This window comes from Crotalus tigris, unplaced genomic scaffold, assembly GCF_016545835.1.
Source record: "Crotalus tigris isolate CLP2741 ecotype Arizona unplaced genomic scaffold, ASM1654583v1 scf7180000019818.546109, whole genome shotgun sequence".
Taxonomy (NCBI): domain Eukaryota; kingdom Metazoa; phylum Chordata; class Lepidosauria; order Squamata; family Viperidae; genus Crotalus; species Crotalus tigris.
The window spans coordinates 198,293-223,431 of NW_024097727.1; the positions used below are offsets into that span (position 1 = coordinate 198,293).

The 25,139-nt window shown below is 54.9% G+C and overlaps 1 protein-coding gene across 1 annotated transcript in view; it reads left to right on the plus strand.

Moving 5' to 3' along the window:
• Window positions 1-619: 619 nt before the first annotated feature.
• Window positions 620-25,139, plus strand: part of PLEC (plectin) — a 122,079-nt gene continuing 97,559 nt past the window's right edge. The window contains exons 1-4 of the mRNA XM_039364613.1: window positions 620-782; window positions 1,857-1,897; window positions 2,298-2,393; window positions 5,411-5,609. Of these exons, the coding sequence (XP_039220547.1) occupies window positions 635-782; window positions 1,857-1,897; window positions 2,298-2,393; window positions 5,411-5,609 (484 nt within the window). The 5' untranslated portion in view covers window positions 620-634. The remainder of the gene's footprint in view (window positions 783-1,856; window positions 1,898-2,297; window positions 2,394-5,410; window positions 5,610-25,139) is intronic.

Below are 25,139 nucleotides of genomic sequence, written 5' to 3' on the forward strand. Positions count from 1 at the left end.
CCTGTTCTGGCTAGGGAGGAATTCTGGGAGTGAAGCCCAACCAGCTCTCTAGTTGCACCGGGGATCCCCCAGGGGAGGGATTGGACCAGATTATCCCCTCCAACATTTAGCGAGAGAACTTTGGAAGAGGCCTGATGAAGACGTCAACTCCTCTCTGACTCTGGAAGAGCAAATTACGGTGAAGACGAAGAACCGCAGATCCGGCTGGCTTCCTCCCACCCCTTTTGAACAGGCGAAACAGGCGTCTTCAGTGCCTGTCCGGCATCCCCGGTTAGATCCCGAAGCCCAGATCCCTGCAGGAGACCAGAAAGGGATCTGAGAGAAAATAGGCCAAAGGGGGATTCCTAGACTACGGGAGCCCTTTCACCGCTCTGGCCCCACAGCTCTGGCCCCACTGCCGGAGGGGTTAAAGCCCTGGGCCGCCTGGCTGACTCAGAGGGAGTGGCCTGCTGGGGGGGAGGAGGAGGAAAAGGAGGGGCCACGCACATCTGGAACCCATCTGGCCCAGCAGCAGACAGGGAAGCCAGTGAGGGTTAATAGGGCCGGCACACCCGCTGCCCTCCCGCCCCCCCTCCTCCCCTTGCTGCTGGGTGCAGTGGCGTGGCGTGGCTCGCGTGGCACAGCGGAGCTGAGCATGGCCTCCTTGAGCCAGTGGACCCCAACTGATCCTGCCTGGCTCCACGTTGCTTGTGTGGCTGGCCTGGTGCTGGGCTCTCTCTGGGTGTGGGCCCTCTTCCTGGTCTGCTCCTGGCAGGGTCACCCACCGCCCAGCCTCTGGTCAGGTAGGTGGGTGGGTGGGTGGATGGGTGCCAGGCCAGGCGCGGCCCTTTCTGGGCGGACCAGATGGCGATGCTGAGATCCGGGAGAAGAGCCAGTAGCAACTCTCTCTGCTTCCCTCCTCTCTGGGCAGTCGAGGTGGGGGTGGAGGAGCGCATGTATTCCCCCCTCCCCTGTTGGCTGTGCCTTTGCCCAGGTTAAATGCCCGGCCAGCAGAGGCAGAGCCCTTCCCTTCCAAGGGGGCAGCGCTTTCCCCCCGTCTTGCCAGCAGGAGACTTGCAGAGTCTCTCCCAATTCAGAGGGCCGGAGGGCGGCTGCTCACTGCAGAGGCAAAGCCGGGCCGCTTGAAAGGGATTTGGCCAAGGGACGCTCCTTGGTGGACCAGCCAACATCCTGGACATGTGATGTCTGCAAATCCAAGGCCCAGAAAAGCGAGGGGGAGGCGTTGCAGGAGGAGGCCTAAATGCTTTTGTGGAGCACACACACACACCCGCGTCCTTTTCTGCCCCCTCCCCCGTATTGGACATCAAGAGTCCGGAAGGAGGGAGTCGTGAGAGGGGGGAGCCTCTCATGCAATGGGGAGGGCCTGAAGCCGAGTGGTGCCCCATCATGCCCCCTCCCCAGGACAGCCGAGGAAAGCCTCAGCCTTCGCGCAGGAGCCTCCCAAGACCCGAGATGGGCAGGGCAGAGGAGCAGAAGGCCAGGTGGGGCCCCTCCACATCCGGCCCTCTGCTCAGGCATCTTTGGCCCAGGCAGAGACCTTGTGCCTGCTGAGGGGGCAGTGGGACGCAGACAGACAAGCCACTGCCACAGAGGGGTACAGGGTAGCCGTCACCTGGGCCCATTTTGAGGGTGCAACTGGAGAGGAAGCAGTGGGGTGGGGCGCTGCAGCCTCCCTGGATGGAGCTTGGAAGACCCCAGGAAGATGGGCAGCTAGCCTGGGGCCCGGCCGTGGGGGAGGATTTGCACTTTCCGCTGAAGGTTGGAGAAGAAAGCCTGCAACTGCCAGCTAAAGAGAGCCCTCCCCTCCCCCTCCCTCCAGCCTTGCACCCCTAACTCTCTCCTCTTCTGTCTGCCAGGATCGCGGCTGGGAGGAGCCAGGTCCTTGGGCCCCTCAGAGGTAAGCTTTGCTCTTAGGCACCCATGCCCTAGAGGGGCCTAGAAGCCCTCCTGGATGCCCACCGGCTCTCCCTTGAAGAACCCTGGAGCACAGCGCCGTGCCCGTGGCAAGGGGCTGCAGACACCGGGCCTTCGCCCTTCTCTGCCACAAGCAGGTCAAGCACCCTCAAAGGCGTCATTGTGCAGCCCCCTGGCAAGGGGGGAGGGAAGTTCTGCCCACAACTGCAGAGAGCACAGAAGGCTATTGGTGGGGGAAAGGGCCTCCGCCAGCGACTGGCACGCAGCCATCCCTGGGCACTTCCCACCTCTCGGGCAGGCAGGCAGTTAGGAGGGGTCAGGAGAGCTGGGCACCCCTTGAGGGGCTGCAGGACTCGCTACCCTTCCTCTCTTTGCATCTCCAGAAGCGTCGGAAAAAGGCATCCAAAGCCAAGCCACGCAGAGAACAGGCCGGGAAGTCTGCCCCAGGCGTGGGTCTCCCTCCAGCTGCCAAGGAGCAGGTAAGGGGATTCCAGCCGGGGGCACAACCATGGGCAGCTTAGCCAGATGAGCTCAAGGCTTCCCCAGGCCACAACTGCACCTGCAGCCTGGGGGGGGGACAAAGGTTTGAGCTGAGTCCCAGGGAAGATTTCTCTGTGCCTGGAGAGAAGATTCTCCTGGCACCAACTGGGGGCCTCTGAGCACCTGCATTTCTGGGTCCCCGAAAGCTTCCAGCCTCCCCTCCCCCACATGGCACTGTCTGACTGCCTGGACCTCGCCTCTCTTCCCTAAACTACCCTGCCCTCCATTCTGGGCTAATCCCTGCAGGTCAGTTGCAGAGCCCAAAGGGCTGGTGGGCCCAGCCCCCTTGCCCACAGAGGGCCTTCAGAGCTAGAAGCGGGTCTGCACCTGTTCCTGCCCTGTGGCCTCACCTGTCATTGCATCTCTGGCCTCCTTGGTTAACCTGGACATTCTCAGGCAGAAGCTCACCAGGACAGGGGTCTTCACCCCCCACCGCCCCCAGCCTGCCCCATCCCACGAGCCTCGCTACTTTGGCTGGGCCTCTCAGCTCCCTTTAGCCTAGGCTGCTGGGTCCTGGCAGAGCCACGGCCGGAGCCCTCGCCAAGCGCCTGCCTCGGGGCCTGGGTGGGGCTGCGGGACGCCGGTCCTGACAGAGGAGCCTTGTTCTCGGCCGCCTGGACCCTCCTCCGCCCCTCCCGCCCGCCGTCTTAGCCAGCCCGGCGCCCGCGCCACCCAGTCCTCCGCCTGCATCGACCCGCTTCACCGGCTCTCGACGGCCCCCGAGTTTGCCCCGGCTTCCGGATGGAGCCGCCCCGTCGGCGCTTCGCTCTGCCGCTCTGCCCCGCCTGCTGCTTCAGGAGGCCGGTAGGTTTGGCCGGCGCTGGGGGGGGGGGAGGGAGACGGTGGCTCCGTCGCCCTCCCTCTCCGCCCTCCTGCTGGAAGGCCGCGACCGGCCGGGACCTGCAGCTGCCGAAGCAGGTCGGGCACCCGCGCACGCCGGGCAATGGCGAGCCGAGGTCCGGGGCGGGGCCTGGGCACCGGCAGGTGGGGCAGGAGGCGGGGCCACCGGGGGAGGGGCGCCCAGGTCAGGCCCCCGCGTGAGCACCGCCACCGGCGGGGGCGCGGGCAGGTACCGGAGGCGGCCCAAAGAAACGAGGAACAGCTGGCAGGCGCCGAGCCGAGCCGCGTCCCGCCTGCTCCGCGGGCTTCAGGCCAGATCCTGGGAGGGCAGAGTCCAGCGTCACCGTCCTCCCGGCAGGGAAGGCAGAAGGCTCTGCGGGGAACGGAGGCGCGCGGCGCAGCCCCGACGGGGTCCGGACGGAGCTTCGCTGCGGTGCAAGCAGCCGGTTGAAGACTCCCCCTCCCTTCCCGGGAAGCGGCTCGCGCTGCCCCAGTCTCAAGGAGCAGCTGTCGCGGTCTTCGGAGGCGGGAGGGCGGCGAGGGGCCGAGCACGGTAAGGGCGGTGCATCTGGACCCGCCACGTCCCGCCGGCCCCCGACGACCGACCTCCTCGGGAGCGGCGGGGCTTGCGCGTCCCAGGGGGCGACTCGGACCCAGAAGTCCCGCAAAGGGTCCCCAGCTCCGCCTGATCGGCCCGGGCTTTGCCCCCCGCCCACCGGCAGCTACGTTCGGGGTCTCCGCGGTCGAAGCGGGGGCGGGACCGACTCCGGCGTCCCTGGCGGGCGAATCGCCCTCGGCCGTTCCCGTCGGCTGCCCTCCCGCCCCGAGGCGCCCCCTCCTGCCCGACGGGGAGGCGCTTCCCGGCGAGCGCTCGGCCGCTGCCGGCCCCGGGACTCCTCGGAGAAGCCTCCGGCTGCCGCCCCCATTGGGACCCCGGGGCCATCCCGGGGCAGCGCCTCCTCCGGCGGGCGAGACCAAAAGCCGGCCAGGCCGCCGCCGCCGCCGCCGCGCTGTCTCCCGCCGCCCTCCGGAGCGCGGCGCCTAATCCGTCCGGCCGCCTGGAACGGCGCGCGTGGATGAGCGAGATAGGGCCGCGCGGCTGTCGCGCACCAGCACTCGCGCACACGCCCTGCGGGAGCCGCGCCGGGCGGGGCCTCCGCCAAACGCCGCGGCAGGTCGCCCCGCTCGGCCATGATGCCGCCCGGCTGAGCGCCCCCAGCCAGCTCGGCCGGCCCCGCCAGCATGCTGCCCACGCAGGAGAGCGGCCCGGCGCCCCGCCGCTCCCGCCCTCGGTGAGTGGACGACGGGAGAGGCCGCCCCCTCCGTGGCGGGGCCGGCGGAGGCTGCCCGCCGGGCGAGCTCCGGGCCCGGTTGGTCGCCTGGCGGGGCTCCGGCTCTCCGCAGGTGCCGCCGGGTCTCGGGTGCCCCTCCCGGCCTGATCGGCGGCAGAGGCGGGCGGGCGGGCGGCGGGGGCCCCGGGCGGAAGAGAAGCGTCCCGAGAGCGACGGGCGCGGCTGGCACGAGCGCCTCCGGCTGGGCTGCCGCTGCCTTGGCTACTCCGACAGCGCCCGGTCCCCAGGCAGCACCGGCGCCGTCCTCGCCCGCCGGAGGAGCCGTGCGGAGCGGGGCAGCGGGAGACGTCGCCGCGCTGGGCGGAGGGGGCGGGCGGGGGCTCGTCCGGGAGGGGCGGAGGACGGCGCGCACGTGTCTCCCTTCCTCCCACTGGCGCCGGGGAAGCGGCAACCATGGCAACGGAGAAGGGCCAGGCCTGCCCGCAAAGGCCCTGCCGCTCTTCTGGGGCCCCGGAGGACCTCTTGGGGCGGCTTTCCTGCCCAGAGCTGCTGGGAGTCCCGGAGGGGGTCTCCCCCTATGAAGCCAGGAAAACAAGGAGGATGGCTGGCGCTGGACCAGTCTGGGGGCAGCTAGCCGCCCCTCATCTCTGCCCCCCCCCGTGGAATGGGAGGCGGCTGTTCTGACCACTCGGGATGCCCAGGGCGAAGTGAGGGCCTGGCGGTGGCTGATGGGCGGCGGTGACCCTTGCTGCAGAGGGAGGAGAATTCCTGGGGAGGCTGGGTGCCCCCAACTCTGACACTGTTTCCCCCCTCCCCACTTGCAGGAGGTGATGTCTGCCCGATGGAAAGAGAAGCCGCCCATGGCTGAGGAGAACTCCAGCGGCAGCAGCGGCTCCCCCACCCCGGGAGACACCCTGCCCTGGAACCTGCCCAAGCATCAGCGCTCCAAGCGGACCAAGGCAGCCGCGGGCGGCAACGGGTCGGTGCTGGACCCTGCAGAGAGGGCGGTTCTCCGCATCGCAGGTAGGCGAGGGCTGGCAAGCGCCGAGGGGGACGTGGGGTCGGCTGCCGACTCTGGTGGCATCTGCTCGCCCTTGCCACCTTGCGCATTGGCCTTGCCGGTTGGGCTCAGGCTTTGGGGTGCGGAGGCCCAGGATGCCTTGTCGACGTGGGCACGGATTGGGCGCCGTGTACTGCAGTGCCAATGCCCTGCCCTGCCGGGTGAGGCTGGTGTGGGCAGGGAAGCCTTAGTTTCCCAGGGTGTTCTTGGCAGAGATCTTTGCCCTCGTTTTCTGGAGGCCCCACTGGGCAGCGGTGTCTGGAGATTGGTGTTTGGCCAAGTCGGGTGGCCGGTTGCGACTCTAAGCCGGAGGCTGATGGCTCCTTGCTCTGGCTTTCAGAGGAGCTTCCTCCATGGCATGGGCTGGAGGATTGGCAGTGCCCAGGGTTGGTGGTTCTTGGGTGCGCTGGCGCAAGTTCTGGATATTACGGCCCTGTTCCCGGCTGACCTTCTGAGCTTTGCTGTGTTGTGGACCTGAGTCTTACCCAGAGGCTTCCCCCCTGAGCCAGGAGGATCGTGGCTGAAAGCAAAGCACGGCGGATTGCTATCAAAATAGGGGGCTGTTGGGAAAGCCCGTTGGCCCAGGCAGCAGGGTTAAGGCCTTGGGTCTGGGCAGGGAGCCAGCTGAGTTGCTGCTGCTGCTAGGGCTGCTTCTTTGGGCTTCTTCTGCCTGCAGTAAAAGACCTTCCAAACCTGCAAGGTCTCAAGTGCTGTCTTGAGTTTCTGGGGAGACCCCCTCCGTGCCCTTCTGACGCCCTGGAAGTTGGTGGGTCTTCGCTGGAGCTGGGCACTGGTGGGCTTTGTGAACCTCCCCTTGCAAAGGGGGACGTTGCTGTTCTCTTACCTGCTGATCTGGGAAGGCCAGAGCACAGCAGACGGCCTCAAGTGGCTCCTTCCTGAAGGACAGATGAAGAGTTACCCCCCCCCAACCCTCCCCCCCTGCAACCTCTTGGCTGCAATTGTCGTCCCAGAGTTTTGGTCCGAGGAGGGCTTGAGTGCTAGTGTTAATTAGGAGACTCTCTTCTCTGAATTTGATTGGCTAATTGCTGGTGACTCTTGGCAGACACAGCCATGGACCCCCTCCAGTGGGATCTGTCAGCTTGCTGCTAGTTGTCCTCTCCAGAGTCCAACTTTAGAGCATCCCAGGAAAAACCACCGGCCTCCTCACTTCTGACCCTCATAGGTGCAGGCAAGCCACGGCACCTGAGTATCTCCTCCAATGATCCAAGATTTCACCAGTTTTGTTGGCATTGAACCAAGGGCTCGTCTGTAATGTATTGCTTGACCGCCGGTGCCTTTACTGTAGAACAGTGTTCCTCAGCCTCGGCAGCTTTAAGATGTGTGGACTTCAACTCCCAGAATTCCTCAGCCAGCATGGGAGTTCACGCATCTTAAAGGAACCCAGCTGTAGATAGTTGGTTGTAAATGCAGACTCTGCCTGCCACTTTAATTCTCATCGTTGCAGTTCTAAGTGATTTTGTGGTTTTTCTCTGTAGATTCCTTTGGCTCTCTGAGCTTGGTTGTTTTCCCGATAGAAGTTTCATTACCCAACTAGGTAACATCATCAGTTTAGAAGGAAGTAGCGTTTGCTCTCTGTTTATATGCAGCATTTTGCTCTGTCAATGTTGGTGGGAATGTAGCTTTCCCTTTGGAAGCTGTTGTGTACTCCCTGATTGTTTGTTGAGTGTTAATCCTGGTGTTAGTTCCTGCTTATCTGGGTGTTGGCTGTGAAAAGGAGGTGTTTGGGTGTTTCTGTTTCCCTTTTAGCCGTTTTATTGTTTCTTTTGAATGTTGTGTAAATGTTTATATGGACTGTTGATTGTTGATTTGTGTGAGTGCCAGGCTTCCAGGAATTCCCTGGCGGTTTGGATTAGCTTGGTTTAAGATGCTCAAAGTTGGGAAAAAAATAAAATAAACATTATATAAGAATTCCAATGCGGTTATCCCCAACAGAAGCTCTAAAATACCCAAACCTACTGGATTAAATAAATAAGATAATTAGATACAAGGAATTAGTAAATGAACAGGGAAATCTGAAAACAAAACAAGAATTGGAACAAGATATAGGCAGAGAGATTGACTGGTGGACATTTACACAAATTCAATCTAAATATACAGAGGACAAAACATATGAAATACAAAAAGAGCCGTAAGAATTGGATAAAATTATACATGGAACAGAAATAAAATTAATTAGCAATGTATATAAATACCTATTGAGATATAAAATGGAAGACGAGGTTGTCAAAGACACAATAATTAGATGGGCAAAAAATTTTGGATATAATATAGAATTGGAGAAATGGGGAAAAATATGGGAAATAAACATAAAATTGACTATGTCAGCGGCATTCAAGGAAAACCAGTTGAAGATGTTTTACAGATGGCATCTTCCACCAGCAAAGCTTCCCAAGATGTTCCAGTACAATTCGCCAACATATTGGAAATGTAAAAAAGTACATGGAACATATTATCATTTATGGTGGACATGCCCAGTTGCAAAAAAATACTGGACTACAATAAGAAGATGGATTGAAGAAATAATAGACCAACCCTTAGACTGGAAACCAGAAATCTTTTTGCTGGGTATTTTAAACAGAAAATATAGTAAAGAAATATGGTACTTAATTTTACATATAACAACGGCAGCAAGAATAGCATACACACAGTTCTGGGAAAATGAGAATATACCTTCAGAGGAAGAAGGGATAAGAAAAATCCTGGACTGTGCTGTGATAGACAAATTAACAAAAGAGATAAAAGAAAAGGAAGACACAGAGTACTATTTAATATGGAACAAGTGGTATGACTGGTTGGAGACTAGAAATAATAGAGGAGAATAAATGTGGAAAGGTCAAAAGTGGAAAATGTGTGTATAATAATGTATAGTAATAATAATATGTATTACTCTTAGTATGAAGTACAGTATGAAGGAAGAAAAATGCAAATAAGAAACAACGGGGCATCAAGGACAAATATTCTAAAGAAGAATAAGGGGGGAGAAATGTAAATAATAGAAGATTACCGTTATGAAATCGCTGTTAAAAAAAGGGGAGGAGTATATGCTGTGTGTGTATGTGTGTTATGTTTTGTTTTGGTTTAAAAAATAAAATAAAATAAGGGATGCTCAAAGTTTCCCAGCTGTAGCGATGGTTGAGTTTGTCCATGTGTTGTGAAATCAGGGAGTTTCCATCATGTCTTCTGACTGCTCCTTGGTGCTCATGGATGCGCTTCCCTGGTCTTCTGCCTGTCTGTCCTACACAACGGCTGTTGCAGTCCTTACACTGTATGCTGCAGACGACCCCCATTTTTTTCTTCGGGGGCTGCTGGGTCTTTTGATTTACTTAGGATGTTTTGGGGGCTTTAGTTGTTTTCGCTGCTATGGTGGTGCTGTGGGGTCGTAATACTCTTGAGAGGTTTTTGATGTGCCATAGTGTTATTGTTTTCGCTGCTTGTGTTAGCTGTGCTGTGGTAGACTAAATGGTCAGGCCTTTTTTGATGAACTTGCATGGATATCCATTTGTAGAAAATTTTGGTTTAGGTCAGGGGTCCACACCCTTTCTTCGTTAGCGGCCTGATGCAGAGGGTAGTGGAGACGCCTTTACGTGCACGAACAGGGCCACGATTGTGTGCGCGATGGAAACAGGGCCACAAGCACCCATGCAATGCTCAAGCGATGCTAGTGCTTGCACGCCACCGCAATGCTAGCGGGAGTGGAGACTGTGCTCATGATGCTAGCTAGCACCTGTACAATCCTCACGATATTGCTAGCGTCCACGCGACACCGCAATGCTAGCATGAGTGGGGCGTGCATGCATGCACACACGGGTGCACTGGCCAGCCACTCAAGTGGCCCAGTGGCCAACAACCCATGGCCCGGTAATGGACCGTGGCCCACAGGTTGGGGACCTCTGGTTTAGGTGATCTGTTTCCATTTTCTGGTGTTCAAGGTTGCTGCCTTTGTGCTCTTCTAAATAGTGCTTCCACACAACTCCTCTTTTGGGAGGATGGGTTGTTGCTTTGTAGTGGAGCACTCGGTTAGCGTGGGTAGTTTTTTCCATAACTTGTGTTTCTAATTTGCTGTCATTTCCTCTGCTGATGAGATGCCTGGGATGGGTGTGTGATGTGGTTTCCTTCTTCCCTTGTCAGTTTTATTCTTTGGAAGATGTCGGTGATTTCATGTGTCTTTTCTGGTTGTTCCTTTTCTATTATGGCAAATGTGTAGTCTACATTCCAGATCGATGCACTTGTGGCTGCATGGGTGGGCCTTCTCTGTCCACAGCAAATTGTTGGCCACGCTGCTTATCCACTAACTAGATTAGGGGTGAACAAGATGGGGGGGGGCTGGGGCTGGGCTTGGAGAGGCAGGGCAGATGCCTGCCTTTGTAGACAGCGGAACAATGACAGCTGGAGGGTGACATTTCCTCCCCAAACTGGCCCAGAGGTCAAAGGTTAATGTCTTCATTCCTGGGTCAGAGTGGACATAGAGAGGGGTCAACAGGATCAATCTTTCCACCATTTCATAGCCAGGCGTGACCTGCTGCTTAAATTGCATCTACTTTTAAGCGTGGATCTTTTCCTCCGAGGGATGGGGCTCCTTTCTGCCTGCCCAGCAACCTAAAGGCAAAGTCACAGAGTTTCTTGGTTGCTATTTTAATGTTATTTATGTTTAGAATTCACGACACTCTTTTTATTGTTTTAATTGCCAGTCACCCAGAGCTGTGTACAGTATAGGAGATGGACAGCCATTTAAATTGATAAATAAAGAACTCCTACATGATCCTTCAGTCAAGGCCTCTGTTCACCTTCTTGCAGGGGTGCAAAATATCCCTTGCAATGCTGCTTCCCTCCTCCCCATAATCAGAATAGAGCTGGAAGGGACCTTGGAGGTCTTCTAGTCCAACCCCTGCTCGAGCAGGAGACCCTACACCATTCCGAACAAATCACTGTCCAGTCTCTTCTTAAAAGCCTCCAGTGATGGAGCACCCACAACTTCTGGAGGCAACTTCTGTTCCACCGATTAATCGTTTTCAAAGTTAGGAAGTTTCTCCTCAATTCCTGGTTGCTTCTCTCCTTCATTAGTTCCCATCTGTTGCTTCTTGTCCGGCCTTCAGGTACTTTGGAGAATAAGTTGACCAAAGCAAAGGTCAACTTATTTTAATAAGCGAAGGGTCGCCAGTGCAGAACACCCCCTCCCCCCTTAGTTCTTTTCTCCAGGGGTGCTCCGGGGCCTTTGCCCTGGCATGAAGGAGGGGCGGACATGAGAAAAACCTTTTAAAATGTCCCAACGTTTCCATTGTAGGTTTCATCTTTATAAGTACCACACAGAACTATTCACAATAGTTTAAATCTGGGGGGGGGAGAGAAAGAGATTTTGGTATCAGCTCAGGATGGGTTGGAGAGCTGCAGAAAACTGGGACGTGGCCTGTGAGTTGATGTGCATAGCCGTTTTTGTTCTTCTTGTATTTTATTCTTTTAACAACCTGCTCCTTCGTAATCACGATTATTAGCAGATACCAAGCTTGCATGTGGCGTAAGATTGCCCCAGAGTGGAAGGTCAGGTGGAGCAAGGGAAGGATGGAGGTTGCCAAATAAGGTAACAAATGTCTCTCTCTTACACTGGGTTTCCCCCTCTCCACTGGAAAATCCCTCTGGAGCCTGCAGGGAGATCACCCGCAGTTGAGCTGGGAGTCAGGAGGGACCTTGGAAATCAACTAGCCCAACCCCTGTCCAGGCAGGAAGGCACTCAGACCAGGAGGCAGCCTCCATCAGCCAGCTCCCAAGGCAGCCTCTTCCCATGGGCCAAATATTCCTGACATCCAAATGAAACCTCTTTCCTTATTCTTTAAGCAGCTGGTTCCTTGTCCTATTTTCCCGAATGATGCTTGAACTCTTTCCCTGCCCTTCAGGGACTTATTTCTTCATTCTAGCGTCATAGTGCTGAATCGATGCAGACCTAGAAGGTTGTGGGGTCCCTGGTGCTCTCTGAGCATGGTGGTCTTCCTGCAGACGTTTCATTACCCAACTAGGGAACATCATCATTGCTAGCAATGAAACGTCTTCAAGAAAACCACCATGCTCGGAAGAACAGGAAGCCCACAGTTGGGCCCTGAGCTATGAAAACTCTCTTCTATCAGTACTTACAAGGTTTCCATTGGAGGAACATGGCAAGCTGTAGGACAGCATAATAACAAAAGAACAAATTGGCTTTTATTCAGTAGTCCAGACAGAGTGTCCACAAGTCATCCGTGCCTCACCAATACTGGCCTCCTCCCATATATCCCCCCCATCCCTTCTGCCACCTCCCCTGCCAGGTCCCTTCTCTGGCTGGAGACCCTGGGAGAAAGCATCTGGATTTGTGGCATCGGGATTCTTCATCCCAATTCTCACCACACCCAGGTTGAGTGGAGTGGAGTACAGTACAGTAGAATAACTGGAAGGGACCTTGGGGGTCTTCTAGTCCAGCCCCCTGCTCAAGCAGGAGAACCTATACCATCTCAGACAAGTGACTGTCCAGTCTCTTCTTAAAAATCTCCAGTGATGGAGCACCCACGATTTCTAGGGGCAAGCTGTTCCACTGGCTAATTGTCATCACTGTCAGGAAGTTTCCACTTAATTCCAGGTTGCTTCTCTCTTTGTTCAGTTCCCATTGTTTTTCATCCTTCGCTCTGGTGCTCTGGTGAATAATTTGACTCCCTCTTCTTTGTGGCAGCCCCTCAGATACTGGAACACTGCTATCATGTCTCCTCTATTTCTTCTTTTCTTTAGACTAACCAAACCCAAGTCCTGCAGCCGTTCTTCCTATGTTTTAGTCTTCAGGCCTTTGATCAACTTAGTTGCTCTTCTCTGAATTTTTTTCCAAACTCTCAACGTCTTTTTTGTGATATGGTGACCAAAATTGGCTGCAGTATTCCAGGTGTGGCCTCACTAGGTTTTATAAAGCAGTATTAATACTTCATGTGATCTTGATTCTTTGCCTCTGTTTATATAACCCAGGATGGTATTAGCTTTTTTGGCTGCTGCTGCACATTGCTGGCTCATGGTCAAGTGATCGTCCACCAGGACTCCAAGGTCCCTCTCACAGTTGCTGTTTTTGAGCCAGGTCTCACCCAGTCTGTACTTGTACCTTTGGTTTTTCCTGCCTAAATGTAAAACTTTGCTCCACATTGAAACTTATTTTGATGGACAGGGCTCATTGTTCGAGTTTATCTTTTTGGATCCCGACCTTGTCTTCTGGGGTGTTGGCTACTCCTGCCAGTTTGGTGTCGTTACGGTAGCAGTCTTGACCCAGAGGCTGGAGGCTTTGAGGGCAGACGGGGATTGAGCCCAAACATGACTCTGTGGATCTGGACACTGGCTGTTTCCAGAGTGAGGCTCAGTTCCTGCAGGAAGACTGCAGGCTTGATTGAAATGGAGTCAAAGCGCTCGACGGTGACTTAGGCAGCAAGGATAGAATAGATCCTGATGAAGATGGTGCAGAGGATTATGAATTATTAAGAATTGGGAATGAAATGGCTGATGTTTGTGTCACAGAGGTGGAAGGATTGTCATCTCCGTTGTGGATCCTTGTAAAAAAAGGGAATTGTTCGGTTGGTGGTCCTTTCATGAAAGAAGCAGAGAGGAAGCAACTAGAGTCCACCCTGAAAGCCAGCTATGCAAGGGAAGAAGCTAATTCATTACTACCCTGTGCGGTCCCTAGGCCTGCTCTTAAAGAGATGGGTCAGGGCAGATGGGTAAGAAAAGCGAGGGGTCCTTCGGGACCCAGGATGGCGAGGGGGGAGCGTCTGCTGAGAAAAGGCTCGGCTTCAGAACACAGTTTTGGACTGGGGGGAGGGGAGGGGCAGGGAACGGAAGGCCCGTGGTGGATGAGAGTGCAGCCAGCAACTGTGGCAAAGACCCAGGAGCCAGGGAGAAGACCGGCCGCTCCTCGTGAGGAGCTGCAGGAGAGCTGTTCTCTGTGGGTTTGAGTGCCAGGAGACAATGGGGCACAATGTCCCGAGGAACGGATGTTTCTCGCAAGAGGCGAACATGGCTGCGTGTAAGAATGCGCCTCTGCCCACTTGGAAGCGATCGGAGCCAGCAGCCCTGGATGAGAGCCTCTGAAAGAAGGACGGATGAAAAGGCTGAGGAACAAAAAGAGGGTGGATAAAGAGGCCGAAGGTTTTGCTTGCTTATTTCCAAAGCTTTTGGCTCTTCCAGTTGAGCAATGGAAAAACCCCCCTCTTCCCCCACCTCCTTAATTCAGATTAAAAGAAGTAAGGAAATACAAAGCAAGCAAAAGAAAACCACAGGCTCATAAAACCACTTAGCCGAAATCCTGAGGACAAAACTCCCTGAGCCCAGAGGCAGTTAAAAATTAAATTCTGCTGCCAGGGAAAACACATCCCCTCTTCCCCCCCCCCTTCTCCCTCCCCCCCCCCAAAGCTGTGACTGTCCCGGAGGCTCAACAGGATTTCTGAATGCTGAAACAAGAGACCTTTGAACCTCTGCAGGGAGAACCTGTTCCGGGATGGGAGCCTCAGCAGAGGGGGGGGGGTCGGCAGATGGGGGAAGGGGGCCCTGCAGACTTGTGTGGCCCTGAGCCTGCCGAGATTAAAGCTGACCTCCAGTGCCCGGAAGGACATCCGGAAGCCAAGAGGCACCAGCGCAGGAAGCGGAGGGGAGCGCCCCCTGTCGGCTGCCTCTGGGGCAAAACTAAGGGGGTCTTTGAAAGGGGAGAAAGCCGCTTTGGCAGCGTTTCTGCCTCCTGCTTTAATTCCTGGCGCTCAGCATTTCTCACCCTTTGGTGCCCTCTGCAGAATGTTCCTTACTGAGAAGGGAGGAGCAGCCTGGCTCAACCTTGGCCACTTGAAGACGCCTGGACTTCAGCTCCCAGAATTCCTCGGCCAACATAGCTGGCTAGGGAATTCTGGGAGTTGAAGTCTACACATCTTAAAGTGCCCAAGGTTGAGCCCCACCGATCTATGTCTGCGGAAACCCCAGAGCCGCAGACGCCTCGCAGGAAGCCGTGCGCTTGCCGTGAGCGCGAGGGCCTCTTCGGTCTCCAGCCTGTCCAAGGCCTAGACCAGGCAGCTGAGCAGGGCCCCGGCCGGAGCCAGGACTTGCTGCCACATTTTGGGGCTTTGCGTAGGGATTTCCTAACCGAAACCATCCGCCCGTCTTGGCAAACTCGGCTGCAGATAATGAAGGACCTACGGTGGGTGCAGGCAGGATCTCTGAAGCCTGTGAGGCAGAGGCCCCTGCAGGTGGCTTGGGATTTCAGAGGATGAGCCCATGGGGAGGGGGGAGGACTGGTTGGGGTCTCGTGGGAGTTCACTGCCCGTCGGGAGGGGGGCCTCTGAAGCAGCCGGGGCTCGGCCCCCAAGGGACCTGCCGGAGGAGCTCTGGCGGGGCATCTGTGTGGATGGCACCCTGATGCGCTCTGTTTTGCGTACTGCAGCTAAAAATAACCCGTCCCCCTCTTGGGCTGCAGTCAATCTGGAGGGAGGCTGAGATTTAGCAAAAGAAATTGGAGCAGGATCAGCTGGAGGAAGAAAACAAGGGAAGGCCTGGCAAGTGGAGCAGCTTGCCTGGGGCCGGCCCTTCCTTCGCTCCCACGGTTAAGCGGAGGCTGGCTAGGAACGGCGGGGCCTAGGAGTGGGCACCAGGCGCCCTTTGGGGGGGCTCAGGACAGATATTGAGGGGACCCTTATCCTCCTTCCTCTTTGTGCCTGTGTGCCTTTGTATGCACACAGTGAGGAACTGTTATTGTGAGAATGTCACCTTTTCATCACCACCAGCCTTCCTGGTCTAAGGGACAGGGAAGGTGGGGAGGGATCTCTGAAGGGCAGGCAGGTAGGCAGGCAGGGGGGCAACTGGCTTGCCTTCCTCCCTCCCTCTCTCTCTCCCCCCCCCGCGCCCCTGGGCTCCCCCTTGGGCTCTGTCTCCTGCTGCGTCTGCTAAGGCTTCCCTGGGAGACAGCCAGGCGCGTCTTCTGCAGTGCAAAGGCTCCAGCAGGCGGGTTGTGTGGGAAGCTGCTGGGGATCCCAGTGGAGAAGCTGGACCCACCCTTGCCAGACTGAACCGGCGGGGAACTGACAGTGGCTGGCAGGGTGGGTGGGGGCGGCTGCGACTCCTCTGCAGTGAGTGAAGCATCCAGCAGGGGGCCGAGGCTTCCCGCTGGGTCTTGCCCCTTCGGCCCAGCCCTTCCCTGGCAGCAGCAGCAGTAGCAGCAGAATCTGCTCCCGTGTCTTTTTCTTTGCTTCCGTCTTCAGTGCATTGTAACATGGAACACAAAACCATCCCCTTCTGTTTTCCCCCATTTGTGCGCAAGCATTTTGGATCGTGTGCTCCTTTCCCTGCTCAGCCCAACCCCCTCGGCTTCCAATACAGTGTCCTGATTTCGCCAGCCTGCAGCTCACCTGTTTTTCTTCCATTCCTTTCAACTGAATCTTAGTAGCTCAGGGTTGAAATGAGGGGTCCTCTCTGAGCTGGGTGATTTTCTTGCAGACATTTCAGTACCTGACTAGGTCACATCCTTGGTGTGCTGAAAATGTAACCTAGTCAGATAATGAAACGTCGGCAAGAACACCACTAAACTCGGAGAGCAGCAGAAAGAGCCCACCTGTGGTCATTCCTGCTCTTAGCCATTACTCCGTTCGCATTCTGTGAAGGTCCCGTGTGGGCCGCCTGCAGCCCAGCTGGGCTTGGCCAGGCAAGGCTTTCCCCTTCAGCCAGTGCCTACGCAACCAGTGCCCCCTCCAGTCCTCCCACTGTCCAGAGACTGCTAGGATGGCTAATGGTGCAGCGGACGAGGCACCAACCCCTCTCCTATTGGGGCCTTGGCTGGGGGTCCTTGGGCTGAGAGAGGCCATGTGCTCTGCCCCAGCATCCCCCCATGGCTAATGAGCTCAGCTTCCCTTCTCTAATTGCCGGAAGTTGGGCAGAGAAGGGCCATCTGGGTCTGGGGGGGCCCTTGGGACCATCAGCCAATACTCAGACCATCGATTGGCCCACTGGATGGGAGGAAGCAGAGGGTTGCTTTGGCCAGCAGCCTGTGTGTAGGGGGGGGGGTCTCCTGCGGATCAGCTCTGGAGCTTTTCTGCAGTTCTCCATGGGGCAGACCTTTCCGATCCCTCCGCTTTCTCAGCCCCCTAGCCCCACCTCTGGGCTGCATTTGGAAGGAGAGTCCACAGGGAACCGGGGGTTCTTCCTTCCAGGCATCTTCCATTTCCCCCCCCCACACACACACACCTCTTACTTCTGCTCCCAATTCTCCTGGCAGGGACTTTGAGTTGGTGGACGGTAGCTGAGGAGCTATGGGGGGGGGGGAGTCTTGGGGAGCTGGAGGGAGGGGTCTGGAGCCAAGCAGGACGGCCTTTCCAGGCGGAGGACGAAGGAAACCCTGGCAGCTGCTGCCTTTGTCGCCCTCCAAGGGAGCCACTGCCAGGGAGGAGCTGCTGGGAACAGTGGCCAAAGCAGGCAGGAAACGGCTCCTGAGGACCCCGTCTCTGGGTGGGGGCTGGAGGGGATTCTGTATGCAGGATCACAGGGTTGGAAGGGGTCCAGCTCCCAGCCCAGGACAGGAATGCTCAGGCCATCCAGGACAAAAGGCTGTCCATCTGTTTCTCCAAAACTGCCCTGTCAGCTTCTGCAGTCAGGAAATATCTTCCTCTTAATGCTGGAGTGATTGATCAGATAGGTCAGTGTCCATCCCCAGTGACCGCAGGGGCCCTGCCCAACCTGATGCTTCAGAACTTACCATGATGCCCCGGTCTCTCCCCCTCTTCCCTCCCCTTCCACCTTTCCTGGCATTAGGGGAACCTGGCTCTACCCATCATTTGTCTGAAATGCAATTTCAGCCTGGTCTTTTGTGCTTCGAGTGAGAACTAAACTGATTTGTTTCATGACTCATATGTTTGTTTTCCTGACGATTCAAGGATTCCGATTCCAAAGTTCAGGAGCATCTGTGGTCTTTTTGTCCTGCTTACCACGATATAAAAAAAATGTTGAGACTCTATAAAGAGTGCAGAGAAGAGCAACAAAGATGATTAGGGGACTCAAGCATATAAGGAACGGCTATTGGAATTGGGTATGTCTAGTTTAACGAAGAGAAGGACGAGGGGGGACAGGATAACAGTCTTCCAGTATCTCAGGGGCTGCCCCAAAGAAGAGGCAGTCAGGCTGTTCTCCAAAGCGCCTGAAGGCAGGACAAGAAGCAATGGATGGAAGCTAATCAGGGGAAAAGCAACCTAGAACTAAGGAGAAATCTCCTGACAGTTAGAACAATTAACCAGTGGAACCACCTGCCTCCAGAAATGGTGAATGCTCCAACACTGGAAGTTTTTAAGAAGAGACTGGACAGCCATTTGTCTGAAATGGTATATGGTTTCATGCCTGAGCGGGGGGTTGGACTAGATGACCTCCAAGGTCCCTCCCAACTTTATTATTATTATTATTATTATCGATCATCGCACAGTCAGCCAGATGTTCAGACTGGATTTGGCATTTTGTCTACCTATCGAGTCCTTACCCAGGACCTGGGATAGGCAGATGTGGATGTTTGATGGTATTACAGATATCGTCGCAGGATGGAAGCAGTTCCTAATAAGGCTGCCTTTTGCAATTGACTAATAGCGAATTTGTCAATGCCAATGGTGTTCAAGTGGTGCTCCAGTTGTTTTGGGATTGCACCCAAGGAGCCTATTACTATTGGTACTACCCTTGCTTGCTTTTGCCACAGTCTTTCTATTTCTATTTGTATGTCTTTGTATTTTGTGATCTTCTCCAGTTCTTTCTCTTCTATTCTGCTATCTCCAGGCACTGCCACGTCCACTATCCAGACTTTTTTGTCTTTCTTATCGACCCTTGTTAAGTCTGGGGTGTTATGTTGCAGGTGCTTGTCTGTTTGAATTCTGAAGTCCCAGAGCAGTTTAATTTTATCATTTTCTATGACTTTCTCTATTTTATGATCCCACCAGTTTTTGCTTACAGGCAAATGATATTTTTTGCAGATCTTCCAATGCACCATTGTTGCTACTTTGTCATGCCGCTGCTTGTAATCAGTTTGTGCAATCTTCTTGCAACAGCTTACCAAGTGGTCCACTGTTTCTTCAGCTTCTTTGCATAGGCGGCACTTACTGTCTGTTGCTGTCTTCTCAATTTTGACTTTGTATGCATTTGTCCTTAAGGCTTGGTCTTGTGCAGCCAGAATTAGTCCCTCGGTCTCTTTCTTCAATTTTCCTGCTCTTAGCCATTGCCATGTTTTATTATTATCTGCTTTCCCAGCTATTTTTTTCATGTATTGGCCATGTAGTGCTTTGTCTTCCCATGCCTCTATTCTGTTCTTCATTTGGTCTTTCTTGTAGGCCAGTTTGGTCTCTCCAGTAGTTAGTAAGCCTTCCTGATATACTAATTTCAGTGCATCTTCATCATTGTTCTTCAGATATTCTTCCAAAGCCATTTTTTCTTCTTCAACCATCTGATGTACTTGTATTATTATTATTATTATTATTATTATTATTATTATTATTATTATTATTATTATTCCCAGCCACACAGAAAACCATTTGGTCAGCCTGCATCTTTGCTTTCTTTCCAGCTTGCTTCCAGCTGCCATGGAAACGGTGGGTGGGGAGCAGTGGGAGGGGAAGCGCAAAGGAGGTGAGAGTGGAATTTCTGAGGAGGGACGGGGAGGCCTGGACTCAAGAGAGGCCAGCTCGAGTTGTTTAACGTGTTCAAGGCCAGCCCTCCTGGGCATGGCATACACGCAGGAGGAGCAGTGCACCTGGACCAGAAACATTTCCAAAACATCCTCCTGGCTGATGATTGAACTCTGGTTGCCTGGCTGCTGGGGGTGGGAGGGCCCTGGGGCTAGTTTCAGTTTGTCTGTTCATGCTCAATTTGCTTTAGACCTTGCCTGACTTTTGCTGCAACTGGTTCCTTCCTAGTAGAAATACCTTTGCTTAGATCAGGGGTAGGCAGCCTTGGCTCTTTTATGACTCGTGGACTTCAACTCCCAGAATTCCTGAGCCAGCTATGAAGTCCACGAGTCATAAAAGAGCCAAGGTTGCCTACCTCTGGCTTAGATCTATGGAGTCAAGGGGTTTCTCTCCCAAGGATTGATCGAAGGCAGCCCTGACACATTGCCTGCACCAGGGTTTCTCAGACTTGGCAACCTTAAGATGAGTGGGGAATTCTGGGAGTTAAAGTCCACCCATCTTAAAGTTGCTAAAGTTGAGAAACACCGGCCTGCACCCTTCTAATCTTTATAACTACAAATACACATCATGATACCCAAGTATGTTTTCCAGAACTTGCATGGCTGTCCTACCCAGTGCTGGCATGTGGTGTGTTTCTTGACTTTTTGTCCACACCGGAGCCCAAAAGATGGACGCTGCCTACCGTTCCTTCTTCCCAAGGCCCCTCGTGCTGTTCCCCACACAGCGTGGGTGGCTCCTGAGTGCTTTGCAAGAGAAGGCCGTGCCCGTCATTCTCCCAAGGACACGTGCTGTCCTCGCCATGCTGTGAAGGCCTCCAGGGCTTTCCAGAAACTTTCCAGAGCGTCTGGAGAACGGCGGACGCAGCCTTCTCACGGGGCTTCACAAGGCCTTCAAAGTCCCTAAAGTGCCACGAGAACGATGCCCAAGTGCTTTGTGGTTTTGAAGCCTCAGAAGCCTTCCAGAGCGTGGCAGGAACGGAATGTGCTATTTGGTGAAGGGGGGGGGGTTGATGGAGGAAGAAGGCCTGGCCCAGCCCTCAGCTGCCTCATGTGGGGCAGGCGGAGGGGGGAGGCTCGCCAGCAGCCTCAGCAGCCATATGAAGAAGATGGCGAGCTGTACTCCTGCATTTTATCTTTCCCTGGGTCTTTAGTGTCCGGTTTCTTTTTTCCTGCACAGCAGCAGTTGCAACTAGAGGGTAGAAAGGCTTTGATCCAGCTCTGGCAGAAACATCCTTCGTGTCCCCAAAGACCCCCGGCTCCTCCCCAGGAGCTGTTGAGAGCCCTCCACCCGGAGGGCCCACCATTGGGCACTCGGCCATCCATCACTTGCCTCTTGTCTCCTCTGCCCATGAGCTTTCCTGGGTGAAACGTCAGAGGCGTCTCCCGGCGGCCTTTCTTGCACAGCAGACAGGCTGCCCTTTGGGGTCTTCCAGCACCTTCTATGCCGTCCCAGCCTGACAGAGGTGCCTGCTGCTGTGGCTGACCAGCCTGGGCGGCCCCGTGCAGGCTGAAATCATCCCCGCCATGAGGAGAATTTAGCAGGCCTGGCGGGCAAAAGAGGGAGAGCTACAAAAAGTACTAAAGTCCTCCGTGTGGCTGGCTTCGTGCATTGCGTGGAGTTGCGGATGGTTCAGTTATGACTGATTTGTTGGATAAACTGCAATTGACCGGGGTCATGTGACAGGTTAAGCTATCAGCCGTGATTCCAAGACACAATCATGGGACTCAGGAACATGCTCAGCCCGTATCAGGGGGTCGGCCTTAATGTTCTCGTCCTCATGATGGTGGTCATGACTCCCCTTCTTTGAGTGAGGAGAAGCCCTGAGGAGCCGGCCCTTCCCTCAGTCCTCCCAAGGGGCCCTCCCTGGGAGCTTCCATGCCTCCTGCAAGGCGGGCTCTTATTCACCAGGAGCAGCAGGCCACTGGCCTGACCCCCAGCTCTGCAGGGACACCCGGCCAGCCCAGAGGCCCAGAGCCCAGGCCCTCTGGGCCTCAGAACCGCCTGGTGAGTCCATCTACCAGGCCGGCTCTCTCTTGGCTGGACCTTTTCCATGCCAGGAGGAGCATCGGGCGGATGGAGAGTGGAGCTTTCAAAATAGGACAGAGTGAGGGGGAGGGGCGGGGGGAGGTTCCAGTGTATATAAACAAAAAATGAACGGGGGGGGGAGACTTTCTTGTGTAGCATCCTGGACAAACACAGCCCGTTGCAATGCTTGCAGCTGCCCCTCCTGCAACATTCCTCCTCCTTTGCCTTCTTCAGCCCATCCCAGCTCCTGAGGAGACGCACCCCCCCATTCTGGTCAATCCTGGAGCCTTGGGGGGGCTCCCCCTAAGGGGCAGGATGTGAAGGCTGTGGCTGCTTTCACCCCATTGACTGGAGCAGGCCAGGGATAACCAGGCAGTGTCTTCATGAGAGGCCACCCTGGGCTGGCTTTGGGGGCTTTGGGGGCGTGGTCAGCTTGGCTGGCAGAGCACAAATGGGATCCCCCCCTTTAGACAGCAGCGCCCAGCTCCTCCCCAGAGTCCTTCCTTGGGCTTTTTTAGGGGGGAGGGCAGGGCAGCCTCCTCGCCTGATTGGCTGAAGGACAGGAGCCCCGAAGGTGGAGCAAGAGCTGGAGATTAGGGGATCAGCTGGAGGGCTCTGGAATCTCCTGGCCAGGCAGAGGAATGTGCCTGATCAGCCCAGGAGGCCCACCTGGAGATCCCCCCCCCCAATCCCTGGGCCAAAGGTTCAGGCTGCTGGAAGGCGGGGGAGGGGGGCTCCGAGTGGGTTGGGGGTCTGCTCCTATTGCCCCCCTCCGGTTCCTGGCAGGCAGGAGCCCACCCTGCCCTCCTCTCAGCTGCGCTCTCCCCCTCCCTCCCATCCCACCCGCCTGGGCCTTGGCGTGGGATTTCCCAGGGAGCTTTGGAGAAGGAGGCTAGACTGGTTCTCCCTGGCCCAGTCCCTGCAGAGAAAGGCCACGACTGGACCCAGTTGTTACCCCCTTCCCTTCCACGGAGCCACCAACCCTGGCCGTACGCTTCTCCGCCCCGGGCAAGTGGCCTGCTCCGCAACACCCTCTGGGGCGGCAGAGCCCCAGCTGGGTTCTGGGGGCCTCTAACTTTAGAGTTGCAGCTCGCATGTCTCTTCCTCCTCAGGTGTTATTTATAGGCAGTGAGCGAGGTGCCTGTGGCTGGAGGGTTGGTGGGCCGGGCACTCGCCATCTTGTCACTCGGCAGCAGCGCTTCCTCTCCTTGGGCCCGTCTGCCCGTGGACCCCCATCTTCCCCTTCGCCTGCCTCCCTGGGCCTTATTTATAGCAGCAGCTCAGAGGCAGGAGCAGAAGAAGAGACGATATCTCCCTCTCCTCACCCGCCTTATAGGGCGGTCTGCATTGTCCCAAAATTAGCCCTGGCTTTCCCCACCCTTCCTTTGGCCATCGCCTGGCCATTCAGCCAGCTGGGCGTCCACCCCACCCCCGATTCTCCAGCTGCCTGTGCTGATGCAGGAGGGGGGGAAGCGCTGAGTTCTAAACCCCTCCCCCTGTGCCCCCTATCCAGGCCAAGGGGTGCTGGTGGGGGGGAGGTTTCTGCTGAGGAAGCTGACTGGGCCGTCAGCAGTGGGTGCCCAGAGAGGGCCAGCTGCCTTCCAAGGGCTCAGAGCAGCTCCAAAGAGTCAGGCAGCGAATACATCTGATGCCCTACAGGTAGCGCTTGGCTTGTGACGTTGGGGACTGTTCAAACTTACAAGACCAACGAAAAAAGTGACTTATGACCGTTTTTCACACTTACGACCGTTGCAGCATCCCTGTGGTCATATGACCAACATTCAGATGCTCGGCCACTGACTCCCATTCATGACGGCTGCTGGGTCCTCCGGTCACGTGATCACTTTTTGCGACTTTCTGACAAGCCCAGTCAAGGGGGAAGCCAGATTCATTTAAGAACTGCAGTGATTCACTTAACAACTGTAGCAAGAAAGGTCACAAAATGAGACAAACCCCACATACGTCTCGCTGGGCTCAGGCTGGATTTGGCATTTTTTTCTACAGACCCCTCATACCTGCAGATTCCTCACATCCCGGACATAAATTGTTTCAAGCTCTCCCCTCGGGATGCTGCTGCAGGGCGGGGCACGCAAAAACAACTGGACACAGAGACGGCTTCCCCTCCTTGCCCCCCCCAAGTGCCATCACTCTGCTAAACACCCAATTCCCACAGCACCGTCCGTGCCTAAGGATACCTCACCACGAAGCAGGACTGTGGTGTTGTTGCTGTCCTCCTCTTCTTTCCTGTTACCTACTCCTCTTGGTATCTGTGACTGTCACTTTGTTGGTTATATCTTATGATTTATCACTTTATTGCTTGAATGTATACTGAGAGCTTATGCACCGGAGATAAATTCCTTGTGCGTGCAATAACACTTGGCCAATAAAATATTAAGAATGCTGTATTCTGCTCTATTCTTTTTCCCACCTGTCCAGTCCTTCCTAAAGGGATGGGCGGGTGTTGTTTAGTGTTGTTGTTGCAGGATACAAACTGTTCCGAGCAAAGCTGCCTTTTGTAATAGACTGATGGGGATTTTGTCAGTGCCAAGGGCTTCTCCAGATGTTTTGGGATCGCACCCAAGATGCCTATTACTATGGGTGCTGTCTCTGCTTCCTCTTGCCACAGTTGTTCTATTTGCAGTTCTTTCTCTTCTCTTCTGCTGTCTACAGTGATTGCCATGTCTGCTATTCAAACTTTTTTGTCTTTCTGATCAACAGTTGTCAAGTCTGGGGTGTTATGTGGCAGAGCCTTTTGGCTTGAATTCTAGAGTCCCAGAACACCTCAGCTTCTTCCTTTCTGTTATCTTGTCTATTTTGGGATCTGACCAGTTCCTGCTTGCAGGCAAATGGTATTTCTTGCAGATCTTCCAATCAATGCACTATTGTTGCAACTTAATCATGATGTTGTTTGTAGTTAGTTTGTGTGATCATCTTGCAACAGCTAACCAGGTGGTCCACTATTTCTTCAGCTTCTTTACATAGGCGACATTTGCTTCCTTCTCAATTCTGGCTTTGTTTACATCTGTTTAATAATAATAATAATAAGAAGAAGAAGTTGGAAGACATTTGAGGTCATCTAGTCCAACCCCCTGCTCAGGCATGGAACCCTATACAATTTGAGACAAATGGTTGTCTAGTCTCTTCTTAAAAACCTCCAGTGATGGAGCACCTATCATTTCTGAAGGCAAAGCTGTTCCACTGGTTAATTGTCTTGACTGTCAGGAAGTTTCTCCTTAGTTCCAGGTTGCTTCTCTCCTTGATTAGTTTTCCTCTGTTGCTTCTTGCCTTGCCTTCTGGTGCTTTGGAAAATAGGTTGACCCCCTCTTCTCTGTGGCAGCCCTTCAAATACTGGGAGACTGCTATCATGACACGTACACACGCATACCGTCCTTTTTTCTAGACCAGGGGTCTGCAACCTTGACAACTTGAAGACTTGTGGACATCAGCTCCCAGAATTCCTCCAGAATTCCATAGCTGCTCTAGAGACTATCCACTCCCAGTCCCTGCAGCTGTTCTTCATATGTTTTTGTCTCCAGGCATTTAATCATCTTAGTTGCTCTTCCACTTTCCTGCTCTCAGGCATTGCCAAGTCTTGTTGTTATCTGCTTTGCCTGCAATTTTTTTTAATGCTCTGGCCATAGAATATTTAGCCTTGCCACACCTCTTTTCTTTTGATCTTTCTTGTAAGCCAGCTTGGTGTCTCCAGCACCCAGTAAGCTGTCCTGGTACACTAGCTTCAGTGCATTTTCTCCATCCATCCATCTATCT